Genomic DNA, 21341 nt, shown 5'->3' on the forward strand with positions numbered 1-21341 from the left:
ATTTAAATTATTTTTTTAATAAATATTTTTAATTATTTTATATGCAGACATATGCATTAGATTTTGTTTACCCATCTTTAAAAGAACCAAAAATTTAAAGTTGTCCCAATATTGTGTTGCCTTTTTAAGAAAATATTTGGACACTCTGTATATAGGATGTTTTGTACTGTGCTTCATTGTCATCATTTCATTTTAACATAAGTGTATTCTTGGTGGTTAGCGTTTCTAATACAGCTTAGAACAAGAAAGTATCAACTACCAAGTGTAGCTATTAATTAACAAATAATTATAATTTTGAATCGAATTAAGTTTATGTGATAACAGTATTTCGCATACAGTTATAAGGTGAAGTTAGCGTTTTTATACAACAAAAATTTGTGACGTTTGCATAAAAACAAATCGATCTGGTATAGTTGAGGTGCACAACGAAATAAAAACAAGTAGTGGGGGTATTGTAGGTATATGGTAGGTATCAGTAATTATCAAAGTGTTCTAGTTTCGGTGTTGTGGTTTACTTATTGACTAATTGTATCGTTAATTGACTGATTTTGAAGCGAGTTCCAGTGTTATTGTCAGATTTACAGAATATTGGGATTACTTTCGAGCTAAAAATTTCAACGTTTTGTTTTGATACTGTCCATATTTTTAATCAAAAATGGTGTCTGGTGGAATGACGTGTATTAAATATTTACTATTTTGCTTCAATTTAGTTTTTGCGGTAAGTGTATGTTAAATCTTATGGAACATTTTATTTCTAATATGATCTATACAGGTTTCAGGCATAGCAGTTCTTACAGCTGGTGCTGTTATACATGCACTTTACTTTCATTACTCTGAATTTGTGTATGAAAGCTACGAATCTATACCAGTCATTTTAATTATTGTCGGAATTATTGTTTTTGTAATTGCATTCTTTGGCTGTTGTGGAGCAGTTCGTGAAAACCATTGCATGATAGTTACTGTAAGTATATTATCATACATCATTCTTTTATACATTTCATTTCATTATCATATAGTTTTCCGTATTTCTGGTGGTCATATTTTGTCTGGAACTAACAACTGGAATAATTGGCTATGTCAAGAGGAGTGAAATTGAAGGAATGTTGGAAAATAAGATGAATTCAACCATGTATAAATATTATAATACTTCTCAAGTGCAGAATTCATGGGACATTTTACAACATGAGGTAATTACTTTTTTATTTCTACCTGCCCATGTATATTTAGTTAAACATTTTGGTAGGTGAAATGCTGTGGCATGAATGGGCCTGAAGATTGGACTCTGGTAAATCATTTCAATAACTCATTACCACATACTTGCTGCCCCAATTCTTCAAAAGATGACAGTTGCACTATTAATTCACTAGATAAATATACTAAATCATGCTTAGAAGGTCTGAAGGAAAAGCTTCAAAACTATGCAGCAGTTTTGGGTGGAATTGGTATTGGAGTTGCCTGTGTGCAGGTAAATTTACTGCTATTTATAAATTAAAAAGTTGACTCATAAAACAGTAACTATTGACAGATATTTTTACATGAACAAAAATATCAAGAAAAAATCATTTTATTGGTTTTTAATGGACCCTACATAAAATAATCAAAACTTTAAATATACATACAACATGCATAAGTAAAGAAAACTACTAATATTAATATTAATTTTTAATTTAGCTTTTTGGTATTATTTTTGCCTGTTGTTTGGCCCGTTCCATAAGAAAGGAGTATGAGACAGTTTAAAGAAATGGTATGGCACTCTGTCGCTATAATTGCACCATTTAATGAAGATAATACAATATTCTACTGTTCGCTGCGTTTACCTCACTGTTCTGTTTGCACTTTAATTATTTTTATATACCATATTTGAATATGCCTTATTATATTATGTTGTTCTGATTTAAAAGTATGTAGCAAGGAATCTCTTCAACTTAATGTTATTCACGAGGGATAGGTCTGATTTATGTTAATTTTCGTAAAAAAATGTTCAGTTTGGTAATTTTAAATTTTGATGTCTTACAATTAATTAATTCCAAAGAGAACTTACGTTCGGGTAATAATTGTAGATTTTTCTGTTCCAAAAAAAGTTAAATAATATTTGCACATATTAGGTCTTAAATATAATTTCATTTTGTGCATATACACATTCAATGCTAAAATGTGTATGATTTTATTGTACACTTGTACCAAATTGTTCATTTAGTGTTCTCAAAAATTACAAGTCTCAATTTATTGTTATTTACTCAAATTCACAGACTGATTGTTAACAATATTCTTATAATATTATTTACATGTCGAATATTTTATATAGATGTTAGAGTAGTATATTATGCACTCTCTGTTGATGAATGTAACGTCGAACATAAACATTAAACAATTAGCAGAAGAATATTTTTTATCAACATTTGTTGGTGTTATTGTCAACACAACGAATTCATCTGCCAAAGTATAATTGAATGCTAATTACCATTTTGTTTGTTCGACGTTATAAATAGACGTTAATATATTGTGTTGTTAGAAATATACTACTGAAACTTATTATGTACAACAATTTATCTTAAATCGCATTATTTTGCAGGAGTTGTGTTGTAGATTTAAAAATTGCATGGAAGATAACGAAATTCTGATTAAAATCGAATTTCAATTTATTTGAACAATCAAGAGACTGCTTAAAAGGCTAATTTATAATTTAAAACTAATTCTATTGCTGTACTGAATACTATAAATCTCAATTGCAATTTTTTATCACTTATAAGGCCATTTTACCGTTTTAAATGTATTTTCCTAAACGTTTACACTTTCTATAATAATTTTTCGGGGATGCTACAAAAAATTCGGAGTTTAATGGAGTTTAAAATTATTATATACATATATATATTATATGAGCATTAGTAGAATACCTTCGTTTACATTCCTATTTTTATAAAAGCCAATTTAAAAAGTTTAGAATGATATACTCGATATTATGATAAACATTGCCAAACGTATTTGAGGCTTACCAATGCTTTCTTTTTTCGTATTCTGTTTTATCGTTAGATGTTTTTTTTATTTGAATGTAAGCACATAAAGCTAGAGGAAATTTTGCATAATTATTATTTTAGCTTGCATCATTGGATGTTGGTGTTTCTGATGTAATTCTTATAATTTTACTTAAGTGTAATTGCCACATTACTTATTAGAAAAAGAAGCGGTCAGTTCTGTCTATGAAAACACAGCTACTAATGCTGAATTCTATTAAAAGAGAAAATTACAATCGAATATATTATTTGTGGCTATGGTAATGATAAACTTATAAGCTTGACAAATGGTCTAATTTTCACTCATACATGGTATTGTCAATATTATCTATAAAGGTTGTTTTGTGAGTGTTCACTGTTTTACTTGTAGCTATGTATTGCAAATAAATAATAAATTTTTATTAACAATAACAGCTGGTTTATATTAAACCTACATATACATATAAGCATCTTAAGTAAATTATACACAGCTTTACATCTAAGTTCAGGTCTAAATAATAAATCGAAGATTAAAAAAAGAAAACCGATTTTGCTAAATTCTATTTGTATTTTACTTGCTTGCACATGTTTATATTGTTATGTAGACGCTGCACTGTGCAATTGATTAGAAAGAACAACATGAGACTGTATTGTTTTGGTACTTTTACATTCCATACTGTTTGCTGTTCATGGTTGTTATGAATACAACAGGTCTTATTTTATCTAGGACCTGTATACATCAACTAATAAAATATACAATAGATTAAGTATTTTATAAATTCTACATATTTNTTGGAACATTAGGGGGAGGAATATCCGGCCTCTTGTCAGGCGCTAAAACAATTTATAACAGTCTCATTTTGTCGAATAGAAGAAAATTAAGTAAAGAAACGACTTACTGTGGGATCTAGGCGGTAAAGGTGGTGCTTCGTCAATACCAGAATCAGGCCATGAATTTCTGGTTTGAATACACCCTTCCGTAGGTGTTGACATGGAGTGTCTCAACAGTCTTGGTGAAGGGGGTTTCGTTAGTGATCTCTCTCTTGAGTGGGTTGGTTTTGGAGGTAAAGGAATATCACAAATATCACTATTAAAATAGAAATTGAAAAAGATAGGTACATCATATTAAAGTATTTGGAATAAGTAATAGCTACCTTGACTTTAACGATGGTAGGCTGTTGTAATCAACATTGCCTCTGGTGGGTGTTCTTACACATTCTGCTGAACTTGTAGGTGTCATGCTGTATCCCTGAGAACGAGGTCGATTTTCTCTTTGGGGAATTGGAGGAGCACTATCATTATTATTGAATACCATTGGCAGCGTTAAATTTTCGCGGCTAGGACCTATTTTATCCAAAAACTCCTAAAACAAAATCATCATTGAATTAAAAATATTATCTGTTCAGTTAACTCCATTGCTTCATAAAATCACCACATGTATCTTGAGTTTTACGAAATCTTACCACAGGTTTTGTGTATATATCATCATACTCCAAAATTCCTTGATCACCATAAAATCCATTTGTGCCAGATAGTCGATTACCGTAATATTCCGAACCGTACAATTTTTTGTCTATAGGCAAAGGAGGCAGAGGAGTGCTAGAAAAGAATTATTAGTTGCAAATAACTTACAAAAAAAGTATTTCTTACTTAACAATACTCTCAGATTGTTGTCGTTTTAAACGAGCTATGGCACCCAAGCTTTGACGTAATTGAGCGAACCTTTCAAGAAGCCTTTGGTGCAAAGGCTGAACACCAGCAGGAGCTAATCTTCCATGTAATACTAATGCTGATTCCAACACCTTTAACAGCAAATAGTTACTGTTATATCAGTCCCTAGTATTGGTAAGAGATCATACTGTAAAGGTAAGCTAAAATCATGCTTACTTGCATTGCATCCAAAATCAAATTTTTTAATCGATACACATGAGTCATATGTTCCGGATTTAATTTGGCAAATTCCTGTGTGAAAAAAGCTTGCTGGTATTTACTAATACCACCCTGAACATTGGCATCTATGTCATGAACGAATATTATTAATACTGTCTTAATGTTATATTAGGAGGGCATAGAAAAATAAATTTCAGTAGCTTGGTTTTGATTCTATAAGAGAATAATTAGCATTTCTCGTAGTAAGGTATTTAACAAAAATTACTTAATTATATAAACCAGATGTCCTGTTAGTGCTCTTTCTTATTTTAGTATGAAATGTTATATTTGAGCAAGGTATAACTTATTCATAATATGTAAAACAAAATTCAATTTGCGTTATCTCGACGTCTTAGGAGTTGTAAATTAATTGGACCCACAAGTTATTAAAAATTAAATTTTAGTTTAAGACAAACAGTCGCAATTATTACAATAGTTATTAATCAATCCTACAATGACACACCTAACTCTATTAACAACTAATTAATCCTTTTCTTAATTTATTAATTCACTAAAATAAACTAGTATCGATGTTCACACACATATAACAAACAAGTGAAAATTGCAAATTAATGACATATATCACGAAAATTTTAAATACCTTGCATCTCACTAACGTAAATCGTTTTTAAGAAAAATAGTTTGGCATTCTTTTTTGGTATACTTAACAAAAAATTCAATTTTTGATTGCCCTTTAACAAAAACATTTTACATTAAAACATCCAATTGCTATTAATGAAATATTATAAACAGAACTTGAAAGATATGGAAATGTTTTTTTAATAACGAATAGTAATGCAGAGTGGTGATTTTTGTATACTTGCTAAGTATGTTATACATTGATTATTATCGATATTCCCTTTTTTGTTGTACAGAAGGAATAATAAGTTATTTAGTTTTTTAAGAAAGTTAAAAAGAGCATTATGCAGGTAAACCTGAAAATCCGTTTCATACTAACAAAATTCTTCGTTGTTTTCGCTTTGCGGCCTTTCCCCTTGCAATTTGGGAACAGAGTAGTTTTCAACCACTTCTACGCCGCTTTCCCTTTTTTCCTGAGAATTTCCTTCAGAATTAGAATTATTCAACGAAACGTTAACTTTAGGTGGGATAGGAGGTGGACCATCGGGTCCTTCTTCCTGTGCACACGACGTACCAGGATTGATATTAAGTTCTTGCTGCTGCTGACGAACCCGCAAGTCAAAATATTCGTAACAGGAGCTATTAAAGTTGTTTAAATGATTGGAAGGACCATCTGAAATACTTATGCCTGAATCTCGAAGCTCGTGGTTTGTTTCCGTAGATTCGATAACAGTGGAAGTGGATATTCGCACAACCCCATTATTATCATGACTTGGGTCGTCCAATGATATATCTACAATAGAATCGATACTGAAAATTGACGAAGGTGATTGTTTCTTTTGACCACGTTTTGGAACATTAGGGGGAGGAATATCCGGCCTCTTGTCAGGCGCTAAAACAATTTATAACAGTCTCATTTTGTCGAATAGAAGAAAATTAAGTAAAGAAACGACTTACTGTGGGATCTAGGCGGTAAAGGTGGTGCTTCGTCAATACCAGAATCAGGCCATGAATTTCTGGTTTGAATACACCCTTCCGTAGGTGTTGACATGGAGTGTCTCAACAGTCTTGGTGAAGGGGGTTTCGTTAGTGATCTCTCTCTTGAGTGGGTTGGTTTTGGAGGTAAAGGAATATCACAAATATCACTATTAAAATAGAAATTGAAAAAGATAGGTACATCATATTAAAGTATTTGGAATAAGTAATAGCTACCTTGACTTTAACGATGGTAGGCTGTTGTAATCAACATTGCCTCTGGTGGGTGTTCTTACACATTCTGCTGAACTTGTAGGTGTCATGCTGTATCCCTGAGAACGAGGTCGATTTTCTCTTTGGGGAATTGGAGGAGCACTATCATTATTATTGAATACCATTGGCAGCGTTAAATTTTCGCGGCTAGGACCTATTTTATCCAAAAACTCCTAAAACAAAATCATCATTGAATTAAAAATATTATCTGTTCAGTTAACTCCATTGCTTCATAAAATCACCACATGTATCTTGAGTTTTACGAAATCTTACCACAGGTTTTGTGTATATATCATCATACTCCAAAATTCCTTGATCACCATAAAATCCATTTGTGCCAGATAGTCGATTACCGTAATATTCCGAACCGTACAATTTTTTGTCTATAGGCAAAGGAGGCAGAGGAGTGCTAGAAAAGAATTATTAGTTGCAAATAACTTACAAAAAAAGTATTTCTTACTTAACAATACTCTCAGATTGTTGTCGTTTTAAACGAGCTATGGCACCCAAGCTTTGACGTAATTGAGCGAACCTTTCAAGAAGCCTTTGGTGCAAAGGCTGAACACCAGCAGGAGCTAATCTTCCATGTAATACTAATGCTGATTCCAACACCTTTAACAGCAAATAGTTACTGTTATATCAGTCCCTAGTATTGGTAAGAGATCATACTGTAAAGGTAAGCTAAAATCATGCTTACTTGCATTGCATCCAAAATCAAATTTTTTAATCGATACACATGAGTCATATGTTCCGGATTTAATTTGGCAAATTCCTGTGTGAAAAAAGCTTGCTGGTATTTACTAATACCACCCTGAACATTGGCATCTATAATTCCTTGCAACCTCATGGTAAATGGATTCAGATTTCTTTTTGGTTCTACAGTATAAACCATGATTAAGTGACGAACTTCTTTCTCAACGGATTCCATCGTTTCACAGGCGTATTGTACGGGCGCTATTTCTTCTGTCTGCTTATGTACTACCTCAAACCATCGGAGGATTCCTGGAAGAGGACTTTCGATCTCGAAAATCGTCCTTTCAATCCATAAAGTCTAAAAATAATGACTAAGAAGTAGATTTAAAGTAAAAGCAATTTTATGTACGAACATACCTTAATCTCATTGTCTTTATCAACAATCCCTTTGTGGACAGGCCTATCATACTGAAACCGTTTAACGTCGTTGTAATGATAAAAGCGAGATATTTTTTCAGGAACATTAGCAGCCCTAATTATAGGATTTGGTTCTGGTATAGGTTTGACATTGCTTATTTGGATAACTAATTTTTGTTAAAGAAAACATGAATAAAACTTTTCATTATTTTACAGAAAAAAATGATATACAAAGAACCATATAATGAAGGATACATTGTCCATCAGAATTGATGGTCGTTTCATCAGGTGGTGTATTCTTCATCAACATCTGCGCTGATGGAAATTCAGTCTGTAATCTCTGTGTGAAAGCACCAATTCTTTCAAATTCAAGTCCTCTGTAGATGAACTGTTTGTTCTGAGAAAAACATATTCGTTAACAAAAAGTGTTGAAATAAATTAAATCATTAAAGGATATTACCCTGACAAAAAGGGGAAAGCCCAGCCCATAAAATCCTACGCGGAAGTATTCCGGTTCTGGACGGAGCTGTGTAAGAATATTGTCATAAAATTTGGCCTGGTACTTTAAAATATCACTAAGAGCCTTGTAATTGAATAGCTTACTTTCATACAAATTGGCTAATTCTTTTAATAATGGCACACCTTTTTCCCAACACTAAAACAAACACCATTTTTAAACAAAAGCCATTACAATGTTCAGAAAAGGGACCTACCTTTCCTTTATCAAAATGACTGATAATCAAATGATACAATTTTTCTTTGACTTCACTCTCTTTTAAATTATTATAATTTGGATCCATTACAACCGAGTCGTTATTCCAAGACAATTGATCTGCATAAAGTTTCATTGTAAAACCAGCTTCTGTAAAGTTTTCAGCTGACAAATGTAAATCATGCAACTTGTATATGTAACGCAAGTACATTTCTTTTCTGTTGAATTCGTTTTTGTAAAAATTCTAAAAAAGTAAAAAACATCAAAGAACCAACTCTTTCTTTCAAGCCGAGTTTGAAACGTACAAGTAAGTTGAATGTGCATGACATCCTTTTATCCCTATTTTCGTCGCCTTGTATCACGTTTCTATAGTCGAGAAGCCTTTCCAATAAACGCGTAACTGAACTAATAAAAGCAGCTCCACTATCTTTCCAAGTTGGGTCTTCCGATTGAACACGGTCTAGTAAACTGAATACATAAAGTCTTATTTTACTTCTAATTTTCACACTATTCTTTGTTAGAGAAGCCACACCAAAGAATACAACAAAATCAAATTATACTCATTTTCCGAAGTACCTACGTTACCGCCTGCTTTCAATCTCTAGGATCTAGGTGAATAGAATACACATGGTGTTCCGAAAAAAATTAGATAAAATGTATGTTCTTTTATTAATTTTTATGAATCTTTAAAACATCTTTTCTTTTTTAATTACTTGCTGTTTGATTAAACATTAACTATTACAGTATTAGTTTGAATAGTTAATGCCTTAAAATTTGCAACTCTTTTAGAATACCACGTATATAATAGCATTCAATATTTTAAAATAATACTAATAATTATAAAAAAAGTTGAGAATTACAACAAACCTATACATTAAACTAAAAACAACATCTTAGCTAATAATCAATCAATAATCTACTGCCTATTACTCAATTATATTTAAAAAAACTTACACTGAACTAAGATGTTCCCTTGGAAGCGTTAAAAGTACAACTTTTAGTTAATGAAACAAAAATTGAAAAACAAATAATTTAAATCATTTATTGAACTTGACTAGATGATTTCAAAAATAGAAATAAACAACATAAAAGTTACTTACATCGTGTTAAATAATCTTCTGTATTCATCGTCACCCTTATTTTCCGAAATGAGAATATCCAACTTGTCGATGAGTTCACTTTCGACTTGTCTAAAGTTCCCACGCACCCTCTGTTCACACTCCATCATGTCAAAAAAGATATGCAATGTTGCCTTACGTAATTCTATTTCAGGTACTAAAGTTACTTCCAAAAATGGTCCGACCATGGCAGGAATAAAGTGCAATTTGTGTTCACCTACAAATTCATATCGAAATTGGTATTATCATTGTAACTATACAAGATGCTCATGTACTTACCCAACTGAGACCACATGGACAAAATTTGAAAACCCATTAACACCCTCATATCGCCGTATCTTTCAATGACCTTTTCCCTCTTTACGTCAGAAAATTGCTCCAATTGTAACGAATCTTGAGTTAAGTAGTCAACAGCCAAATTAAAATAACTCGTCCATAGCTTTGAATAAATATTATTCATTACAAACAATGAATTATAGCTAAAATAAACAAATAAATACTTCTTTATCAAAGTAACCACCAGTTCTGCTATCCAAGAATTTAAAAGCCAATGGTTGCGCAAGTTCCTGGAGAGCCTTCAAAATAACGTTATTTGTGACCATTTTGATAACAAGCCAATCTGGAGGGAAAACCTCTTGCTTCACAAGTTCCCTAAATACCAAAAAAACTCGCATCAAGAAATCTTTTAAGGGTTTACGATCTAAATTTGGTCCCATCAATGTTTCCCACAATCTTTTGTAATGGAATTCGTCCAAAAGTTGTAAAAGACCTATTAGACATCCCACTAATCGACCCTGGATAATCACATGAATGAAATAAGTACATGGGTAATTATTTTAAACATAGTAACTTACTATTACTGTAGTATTTTTATCAATGATAACCAAGACAGTTTGTATTAAAACATTGAAGATGTTGGTAGATAAGGTGTCAACGTCGTGATGAATACAATTATTAATTTTTCCTTGTTCATCAGAAGACTTACGTAATTTATAAAGATAACTCATAATTTCCCCTAATATCTCTGTACACAACCTAAGTTCGTCCCTGTGTGCCAAATGATATCGCACATGTTTACAAGCGTTACACAGTAAGACATTTCTAGTTTCTGGAATACAAAAAATAAAATTTATAATTCCACAAAAGTTAAATTATCAAGTCTTACCATCGTTATGGAAAAGTTTACCCATTATCAAATTTTTAATTGCTGTGAGCTTTGCTTGAATGACTTGAGCGGGTAATTCAACGGGTAAAGAATCAATCATGGTAATTGCTAGTTTTGCAACTTCTGAAATGGGTAAAACATCCACCAACAGTTCAAATACAGCACTAATTGAATATAATAACGAAACCTGGAGATATAAAACATAAAATTGATTCATGTGATTTTTTGTCGAAATGATGATTTTTTCAAATGTTACCTGTGTTTCGATTATGGTTGACATCGAAATAGCCAACATGTTGTTTAACGAACTAAAGACATTGTACAAATCACGCTTAAAACTGTCCTCGTATTGACCACCAGTTGCTCTAGCAAACAGCATACGACTCTGAATTATCAATTTAAAAATGTATTCTAAACTTTTAAAGCATTTCTGGATCGGTTCTTGCTTATCAGTGGATGTCACCCAGTCTGCACAGTGCTGAACACTGGTTAAAAGACCCCTGGGAATATTAATAAAAATTTTAATTCGTAAAAGATATAATATCTGCCAATTTTTAATTGATTAATTTCAATATACATTTTTATTCAAATAACTAGTTCCCCTATCCCCCCTATCAGTCAGTCTGAGTTCGAAACTGTTAGCACCATTGCTTCGAGTGGTCGAAATTCACTTTTGTGAACAATTTGTTTAATCACTTTCTTTGTGTTAAAAATTGTTAGAAAAATTAAATTTAAAGGAATTGTTTGTAAATAGGTATGCAACACATCGTACACTTCAGCATAAGAAATTGCTGATAGAGACAGACGAAAGGAAGACAGANTTTATTAGAATATCCAATACAAGTATTTAATTTTTAGGAGATTTGGAAATCATGAGTCCTTGAACCACCTCCTTATGTAAAGCCTGATAATTGCTTACAAGAAAGTATATTAAAAACAAAGATATCAATTATATAAAAACTGAATTGGTTATTATTATAGAGTAATGTAAGTGAATTTCAACTTACTTATAAACAAGAGCTGCAGCAAAATGCTCCTTGATATAAGCATCCAAGACAGGCTTAAAATGTTGAAATTTGGATTCGTCCAAAAGGCTAAATATGGAAACCAGGACATGGAATACCAGGCCACTATGAACTGTTGAATTACCATCTTCGGTTGAAAATAAGGCGAAAAGAGCGTCAAGAACATCTTGAAGAAACTTAACCAATTCCTCGTCTCCTAAATTCAATACTTTTGAAAGGGACGCATGAATGGGTTCAGGGTGCGATTTCCATCGTAATAAAGAAAGGAGATCGTCTAAAAGAAACTTCTGATGTACATCCATATCGATATATTTATAAACAAAGAATTTTACCGTTTTGGGTCAGTTTTGTAGAGCATAGCAAGGATCGAACAAAAATAGCTTCCCTATGACTTTTAGAAAACGCGCCACTAAGTTCGTGATTTCCCTCCTTGTCTTTGCTCGAATATGGAAAAGAAAGGTAGCCACAATTCGTCAACTTGTCAACATCCTCGCATTTGTAAATGTAAAGCTCGTGTAAATCGTCTTGTACAGCAGCACCTTTTTTATCCATCAGCCGAATAAATGAAAATCCGAATAACTTTTTATCATTCTTTTCTCGAGCTGCAGAAAAAAAAATCGAAAACATTTACAATTTATTTCATTTATTTTACTTACTAGAGCAATGTCTGTATTCAAATCTAATGTGAGCCCCTGCAAATTTATCGATGGGCAGGGTAAGACGAATATTCTCCATCCATGTGGGAGAATTATGATGATAGATTATCACTGAATTATACTCTGTTGTACCCTCGTTGCCCGCACCACCCCAAATACAGTTCTAATAAAAAAAATTGAAAAAATACAATACACAAAGAAACATAAGTAACAGTTATATTTATACCTTCACGATATTTTTTTCGCCATCTAACACTAATACGGTAACTTCGATATTTTTCCCTGTGGACTTTCCACCTCTTTCAAACTCTCCCTTTTCTAATAAAAGGTACAAGTCATTGCGAACGTCGCCAGGCATTATAACGTCTGGGAAACCTAATTTTTTAGTCAAACTTATGTTTTTAAACAATAAAGGGTTTTCCTCTTTGATCTGCTTTAGTTGACCGTGTAACATTTTTAAAGAAACCACAATGCCTAAAAAGACAATATTGATTTATAAAAATATTGACGCAATATTGACTTCAAAAGAAAAAAAAACTTGCCATAGTTTGGTTGGGAAGAGATTGTACTATACTTTCCAGACTGTCTTATTAAAAATTCGTGCAATTGGTGATAATCTTTTTCTTCGGTTTGATACACCTAGAGACGAAATTAAAGAAGTTTTGAGCAAAATTGACTTTAGTGAGAAATGACTATAAACAAACCTTCATGGAGAACTCTTTTTCGTCAGTTTCAGAATCTTTACTAACAACGTCACATAAATTTTGGACAGCAACGCCGTAAGGACGTTTGAAAATTTGGTTTGTAAGTGTACCGCTTTTCTCACTTTTCCTCGAACTTTCCGAATATAACATTTTACCAATTCGCATAATATGAGCGATTAAATATATTTCTTTTGTGAGATCTGCATTTCCCAAGTCCTAAAAAACCAGACTCATTATTGAAGGAGTAAAGTTTTTATATAAGCAACTTACTGTGAATACTGTACAATTACTGTGCATTTTCTCTACATAGTTCGAAAAGTTTTCTTTGGAAATTTTGACTAGGAATCGTTCCGAAATGTATTTTTGCTTTTTAGCGTCATAAAGGGAAAAATATATTTCCGTATCTTCTCCGACGTGATGGCCGAAATCTCTCATACAGAAATATAAATGGTGAGTAAGAATTTTCTTTAGTTCTCTTTTCCTTAGGGTTCCTCGCGCCTAAAATTACAGTCACGCTGTAATAATTTCAATAATCGAGGACGAAATGAGAGCCAGGGTTTACCGATGCTCCTTGCGAATTCTCTGCACTTTGAAGGTGAACTTGATAAAGTTCGATTACTGAAACTGATTCGGGCTCCACCATTTCGGCTCCTTGCCTTGGAACCAGGTCAAGCCCTAATTTTCTACGATTGAAAGTGAGAAAGTATTTTTAAAGAAAATTAGAAAGAAAAGTTGGGAGCTTCATTTCAAAGGGCTAGTCATAATGAATTTCAAAAGCATTTCTCTTTAAATTTTTAGACAGGCTACGTAGTATAATCATTAGCAGAAGCTTTCCTAATTTCGATTGGTTTTCAGGAAGTCGATATTTTTCTTTATTGGCAAAGACAAAATTATGGTCTTATGGGTATCTTTTACACAATTTTTCAAAAGCTTTATTAAACCACAAAAGTAATTTTTATTTAAGATTAGCGTAAACCAGCGATTCCTAAACTTTTCAGTCTTGAAACCCGTACGACCTATTAGGGAAATTAATTTTACCTCTTTTAAAATATTTTCGAATACTTTGCACTCATCGAAATTGAATGAAAGGGTCTCTTTTACATCGTTTTGAATAGTGCAAACCCCTTCTCTTCGCGTATCGTTGTTAATATGATGTTGACTTATTTAATTAATTATCATAAAAACTTTTATCTATTACCAGCCTTATCACCCTCGCAGGATAGTTGTTTTACCTGTGCAGAGTTACTAAACCCACTCATTTTTCATCTCCATTCTAAATATTCTTAAAAAATATGCCAGGAAATTCCGCCTTATAATAATAGGGGTTAACGTTTTGTTTTTCTCATTTTCACTGTAAGTAATCAACAGGTAGCAGTAGCAACATCGGCTCACATGTATCAGGCAGTTCAACAGCCTCCAGGACGACATGCGTGCCAACGCTTAAGAAATCGCGCTAAATAATAAAACGATCCGTTGCAGTTGCAATCAAATACTTTCAAAACGAATTAAATCTTATAATAATCAGCAACAGTTTCTACTAAAAAAATCATTATTGAGAGAACACACAATCAGAGGCATCATTATATTTTTTCGGAGTCATGGTCGTATTATATTATTGAGAAAAAAGGAGGAACACAGGGAAGAACAAGCAAGCCTTTTTTTTGAGTACATAGGGGATTCGAAATGGTTAATTTTAAAATAGAAACAGTTTCAAGAGGTGAAAGGTAAAAAAACATGTTAATGTTCTTTTACTTTTACTCTTTACTTCTGGCCTAGCGAACCGTGACTTTTAACAACGAAACAAAAGAAAAAATGTAGCTGCAAGGTGACAATCGTTAACAAAATATTTAGACATTGACCAAAGATGACCTCAATTAGTAGTACGTGAAATTATTAAATGCGTACAGTACGTAAATAATGAATTATGTAGTTTATTAGAAAACCAATTTCAAGAAAATCGATGAGAGTTTAAAATGAGGATAGTGAGGAAACCGCTTTTTGCTTCCAACTTCCAATTATTGGCGGCATCGTCCCCAGGTATCTATCCATGTCCTGCGCGCTTCTGGGGTCGGCAATCGCTCGAAAAGTCACTTCGAAAAAGTAAAAATCGAACCGTTTTAGCAAATGCTGCCGGTTTTATAAACCATAATAATAACCGGTGGCTGTAACTGACGAAAGCTTCTTTTGTAAAACGAAGAAACGAATAGAGGTTTCAAACGAGCTAGACGAGTGTCGAAACATTCCATTCCTCCACCTCTTTCTTCTTCATCCAACAACAGTTCTTAAGAGTAAAGTACTAAGAAGACAAAGTTTGGATTTGGAGTGGAGGGACGAAGTTCAGACAACACCAGTTGGCTCTTAGTAACTGTAAACGTGAGGCGTGAATTGAAATTCAAAAATGTGATTGAAACCGCTCGCAAGTGCTGTGATATTTTCCATTTTTAGTGCGTGTACAAAATAAATCCATAATATCGATCTCAAACAATCTATCCATTTCTATTCTGAAAGGTAAATCTATGCAATAGCAACTATTACAAGAGAGAACAGTTTAAGATTCCACTTCGCTTTGTAAACCTGAATTGTTCATTAGTCATGCACATATTTAAAACTATACATACAAGAATTAAATACATACATACGAGTATTTGAACAATAAGAAAAAAAAAACATTCGTAAAATCAGTCTTTGTAATTTTGAAAAACTAATAAGTTTAAAAAGTTAATAGTAAAAAAATGATGATTTCTAACATTTCTTTGGAGGGGGAGGCGTAATACCTAAATATGTATCCAAATATATTACGGAATTTTATTTTATTACTGTTTAATAACATAATTGCTTTTGTTCTTGAATTTGGGGAAAATGTCCCAATAGTCGGCATATTTTGAAAAAATTGGTGAAATGGTGAACAAAACAAAAGAAAAATGCTGTAATTATTGTTAGGTGAAAAAAAAGAAAAAAATTGCGTGCGGGTGATGAACGAAGAACGTGCTTTAATGCATGCGAATGAAAATTACAATTTTTATTACAATAATTTCATAACGTTTATGTTTTGTATCTTCCTTATAAAATATTAGAAGAATTAATAGCTTAAATATGAATGCTAAAGGTCCACTTTTAAGAGCCACTGTACACATATCATATTTCAATAACAAAATAATTATAACTTCAGTACGAAAATGGCATTCTGTGGTTGAAATGTCTATGTAATTAAGGCGTAATTAATACAATGTTTCCTTTATTTGTTGTGTATAACATTAATTTTAAATTAAGGAGAAACTCGAGTTCTGAAAATTTAGACGATTAAAATTTGCAATTTTGAGTTCCGTAAAAGTTTTATTTTTCATATTCGTTTTTTATTTAAGAAGGATTAATTATTATCAATCATTATTAACAGAATTTAATGAATTNGATGTAATATCGTATAATATAAAATATTCAATTTACTTTTAGGTAAAATAGTAAGCATTAATTATGATTTCAGATAGGTGTATATGTTTTGTTACATTTTCTGGGCAAAAATTTGGACGTTGCTGTTTATAGTGAAATATTAGACGAACTGGCAACACGACTAAATTACGGTAATAACAGCAATTCTCCCTCAGCGCCATCGACAGTGGAAATGAGCCCCATGTATTCAGAAATTGAAAAATATGGCAAAGACACGGAAATATGAGACTACTTCGCAAAAAAAAATGCTTCTTTAAAAGAAGAATACTTTCTCTGTCTCGTCTTGATATAAAAGGCATCAATATTTGCTTACGAACTGAAACTGCTGTGCTTGACAATTAAACTGCTGCCTTTGCAGCAAAATATGAAACAGTAGACAACGTATTTGTATTAAATTGTGATTATTTCAAAAATTAGAATAAGTATTTTATTATTTTCTACTTTTATTAATTTTGATAAGTGTGACTGTCATATGTAGCTTGAAGTAGCATCATATGATTAATATTTTTGAATGTAGAATAAACTTTTTTAAATCTTAGCAAACACATGTCCTTGAATATGATAACTCTCTTGACCCTGGTATATAAAGTTTAAATTTCCCATTTTCAACCCCTCTTGAATGAAAATAAAAGTACTTTTGATACTGACAAGCATCAGTAAAATTACAAATAAGTATAAAAATATAAATACCAGCTATTAAAAATTNAAAGTATATAAATACCAGCTATTAAAAATTTACTAATTACTTAATTACTAACACTAGAATAGTTATTAGGATGCAATTTCAATTATTCCTTAGAAACGTTTTCAAAAAATGAATCATTCTATTTAATATATTCGTCGTATGCATTGTTTTTCAATGGTGCATCATTCTATCTAGCAGTATTTTAATACTTTCCATCAGAAAGTGTAGTGTATAAGTACATGGTAAATATTGATCCTACGTTTTAGTAATCGTGAGTGTTATTTTTTTTAATGATGTCACTTCTAGTGTTTGCTCTGTAGAAAATGTTGATATAAAGCTTTGCAGAATAGAACACTCTAAATTCTCTACACATTTATGGAAGCTGAATTTTCGACAGAGATTTTAAAGCAGAGATGTACGTACGTTTTGTACATGTGTCTATAGTTTTGCTAACGTTTCGGTACCTATTGTGGACCTTCTTCAGAGCTACAATTTCAAAAAATATGATAATATAGGATACTGTAAGACACATTCTGGTCAACCAAATGGAACCATAATAAAACTAACTTTATTAATAAAACTGTTTTTGTTTTTGTAAAGAGTTTTATTGATAAGAAAATTAGTTTTGTGGTTTTGTTTGATAGAGTATAAAGTTTCATAGTATCCTACATTTTAATTATAGTTTGTAAATGTAGCTCTGAAGAAAGTTTAAGTGTTTTAATACTTCATATAATACCTATACAAATGTTTTCTGAAGTGCATACGCGTACTAAGTTCCCTTTTTTACCTTTTTGGTAGGATTTGCCTGTTATGCAGAAGAACAGCAGAAAAATCACAAAAATTCATGAATAAAAATTTAAATTATTTTAAAACTCACCGATTGCCCCAATCTATTTTCCCCGTTATCTCCAATTTTAGTTCCCTCGTTTGATCTTGAGTTAACGTTTCTGACACCAACTGTCTTCTCCACTCCAAAAGGTCGCGCATCACTTTTCCGACACAGTCGAATTTGTAACTTTCTCTATTCTGAAACAAAAATTACAAATTATCAAGACTTTTTCAACCATAAGTTATTGCATGCTTGGCAAGGAAGTGAATAAACTTTGATTTAAAGTATGCATCAAGTCTTGCGGTTTTTCGATGTTTATTCCATACATTCTTTGTCGGTTTCGCATATATGGTTGTGCGAATTATATGGGCAAAGAGAACAGAAATGTCGAAATGGAAACCGATATAATCTGAGGTGCATTGCGTTACATATTTAAATATTTTTTTCGTTACTTTTTTGTTACCTTTCCTTGTATGAAATCCTACATTTACCTTTAAAATATTTAAGTAATTGCAAGACCATTGTACGAAAAAAATGTGCGTGACGACTGACCACTTATTTTATTCAATTATCTTAATTAACAAAGGGAGAATTGTAGGGGAAAATAACTGGCCACACCTAACGAAAATTAACAAAAAAAGAACAGAGAATTCCATAGAATTTTTAAAATAAAAACATTGGCAATTAGGTCTGTATAATTCGATGGCTTAATAATATGAATATTAGTCATTAATTTTTAATACATTATCTGAAAGATTACTGGTGATAACAATAGATTACTAGTTAAGCATATTACATTAGGAGTAATTCTCTAGATTTCTTTTCTTGCTAACTATTTATTTCTTGATCTTACAAAATATAATTATGCTTACCACATAAAGTCTCTTCCATATCTCTCCCCACTCTCTGAGTACGAGGGTGACTTCCCGAACTACAGGATCATCTACGGGAATGACACTTTCGAAAAGCCCCTCGTTTTCCACTTTGCATACTTTTAAGTGGATGTAATTTTGAGGGAAAATCCCTTTTATAGAACGGTTCTTTGTGGAAAAACCTCTGTACCAACCTGGACATTCTTCAAGAATTTGCACAGTTTCCCCTATTTCAAGTGGTAAACCAAACTTCGTATCGCCACGCCAGTTGTAGACCGCTGTAAAAAAAGAAAATCACTTATAAACAACATAGTTTTAATTTTGTTTAAATAGTACACCTTGTATATTTAATTTTATTTTCATAAATATGCATATTGGATAGTGATATTATACAGAAATTAATTGTATGATGCAATAATTACATAAACTTAACTCTATGTACGTGTATGCACGGCGTTAACGTTATTTATTTTAAAATAAATTACTTTAGCATTTTACTGTCTATTAAAACTTAATGTTAGCTTGCAAACGACTTTGTTTACGTATAAAATATAAATAAGCTTTTGGACTAATTTTAACAGTTTTGTTATGTGTCAATATTGAGCCACCCTGTACATTACTTTCAAGTTAACATGATTTCTAATGTTATTAGACATGTAGTTTCTTAGAATTTGCTAATGATCTTTATTCTCATTTTCAGATAATTTGAATTGCAAAACTCCAGTTAATTACATGCAGTTGATAACTTCTATTTACGTACATGTATTTCATAATTTAATAAGCACATATATGAGAATAACTTTGTATATTATGGACAATTAGTTTAAGAACATTTACCTCTTGAACACCTTTTAAACGACCTTAATTACCAAAATAATGAAAATTATTTAACGAATATATTTAATAGTTTTAATTAAGCCCTTTGTAATGTTAAGTAATGATTTTATACCGACTCACTTAATACAATATCTAAAAATAATAGCTTAAACCTGTTAATAATAAATTAACAGCTTTTCTATACAACTAAACATTCCGATAAGATTTGAAAATTTACAACAATAAATATTAATAGGTACTGCAAGTTTATCTTTCAAAATAGAAATTAAAAAATTAAGTTTTGGGTTTAGTTAATTTTATAGTTATTGTGATGTACATTAAATAAAAGTGTTTGGAGATACAAACGTACGGAATTTAGGGAGACACCCTGTATATGAATAAAAATAACAGCAGCGTAATCAACAACCTATAAAAGATTTTTTTGCTGCTCTTTTGATAATTGTAATAACATGCCAAGAATAAAGCACCTGGATAACAAGTAATCAAATTGCTTGTATACGTAATGACAATATAGCTTGAGCAATTCTCTCAACAGCCTTAATTATATATTCTCGTTGAGTTTTCAAAAGGAAATAACCCTTGAAATGCGACTCTACATTCGTTCACACAGGAAGCGGCCGCTTTAAATATAAATTTGTTTGTTAGACTGTGATTTTGGAGACATTATTAATAACAATATCGTTTTAAATCCGTTTAATAAAATAAAGTACATTGTTCCATTTTCAAATGTTCATTATCAAAAAATACACAAAGTTATTACACCTCCGATTAAACTTGCATAAAAACAATGCAGGTACAAAGTTATGTTTCGTAAAAAAAAGTATTGATGTAACAATTAAAGAGTGTAAATCAAAGACGATGTACTTTGTAAACGCAGTTATAAAAAATTTTTAAATTCTACTCCAAAATAAATTGTTCTTAAATGTTGTTTCAAAAAATATCAATAATTTATTGTAATAAAACAATAATGTTACTCACCGACACCGTATTTTTTTGACTTTGTAGGAACCCACATGTTTTTTACTTTTCTTATTCACTGTTTACATGACTTTACCGTAAATATACTGCTAAACACACACTTTAATCAATAGAAACCATTTCATTTGCAGCCATTATTTTTTTTATATGATTTTTATTGTAGACTGTAGCTGTCATTATCAAAACAAAACAGATTCCTAATATTATGCAACACAATCTGCAGCAATTTGAACAAAAGTGTAAACATACTTAAGCACCTACCTCACAGATTGCAGCACATGTTAATTTTCAGAAAATTATTTAAATTGAAATCGTAATGGTACTAGTTTTAATAACAACTTACATGTAAGTAATTCGTTTCGTATTTTTTTATTAATCGCTATCATNATTAATACGTTTAAGTAATAAACGTTTTTAGAGTAAACAAAAATGTTATTCTAATCAGTCAAAATAGTTT

At 31.4% G+C, this 21341-nt stretch overlaps 2 protein-coding genes across 2 annotated transcripts; one reads left to right on the plus strand and one right to left on the minus strand.

The window, feature by feature from the left end:
- Positions 1–218: 218 nt before the first annotated feature.
- LOC108744329 (CD63 antigen) lies at positions 219–3422 on the plus strand. The gene is made up of 5 exons (XM_018480035.2): positions 219–718; positions 773–961; positions 1017–1187; positions 1244–1465; positions 1672–3422. Exons 1-5 carry the CDS (start codon positions 656–658, stop codon positions 1735–1737), a joined length of 711 nt encoding a protein of 236 aa, XP_018335537.1. The 5' UTR covers positions 219–655; the 3' UTR covers positions 1738–3422.
- Positions 3423–5015: 1593 nt separating this feature from the next.
- Positions 5016–21043, minus strand: LOC108744389 (dedicator of cytokinesis protein 3). Its single transcript, XM_018480124.2, has 28 exons — positions 20885–21043; positions 19070–19347; positions 18246–18394; positions 13799–13919; positions 13507–13734; positions 13237–13452; positions 13075–13171; positions 12759–13006; positions 12533–12695; positions 12209–12478; positions 11859–12150; positions 11108–11351; positions 10852–11038; positions 10541–10794; positions 10187–10480; positions 9966–10125; positions 9669–9903; positions 8874–9036; positions 8570–8812; positions 8317–8511; positions 8112–8253; positions 7857–8023; positions 7444–7797; positions 7207–7358; positions 7020–7155; positions 6711–6919; positions 6456–6643; positions 5016–6390 (listed from the first exon to the last, which is right to left on the minus strand). Exons 1-28 carry the CDS (start codon positions 20919–20921, stop codon positions 5873–5875), a joined length of 5940 nt encoding a protein of 1979 aa, XP_018335626.1. The 5' UTR covers positions 20922–21043; the 3' UTR covers positions 5016–5872.
- Positions 21044–21341: the final 298 nt, after the last annotated feature.

Source organism: Agrilus planipennis, unplaced genomic scaffold, assembly GCF_000699045.2.
Source record: "Agrilus planipennis isolate EAB-ADULT unplaced genomic scaffold, Apla_2.0 scaffold17, whole genome shotgun sequence".
Lineage (NCBI taxonomy): Eukaryota > Metazoa > Arthropoda > Insecta > Coleoptera > Buprestidae > Agrilus > Agrilus planipennis.

Coding starts and splice junctions, on each gene's coding strand:
- LOC108744329 (XM_018480035.2), top strand. CDS start 656: ATGGTGTCTGGTGGAATGACGTGTATTAAATATTTACTATTTTGCTTC. Junction 719..772: donor GCTTCAATTTAGTTTTTGCG/GTAAGTGTATGT, acceptor TGATCTATACAG/GTTTCAGGCATAGCAGTTCT. Junction 962..1,016: donor ACCATTGCATGATAGTTACT/GTAAGTATATTA, acceptor ATTATCATATAG/TTTTCCGTATTTCTGGTGGT.
- LOC108744389 (XM_018480124.2), bottom strand. CDS start 20,921: ATGTGGGTTCCTACAAAGTCAAAAAAATACGGTGTCG. Junction 13,920..18,245: donor AAAATAGATTGGGGCAATCG/GTGAGTTTTAAA, acceptor TTTCAATCGTAG/AAAATTAGGGCTTGACCTGG. Junction 8,254..8,316: donor GCTTTCCCCTTTTTGTCAGG/GTAATATCCTTT, acceptor TGTTTTTCTCAG/AACAAACAGTTCATCTACAG.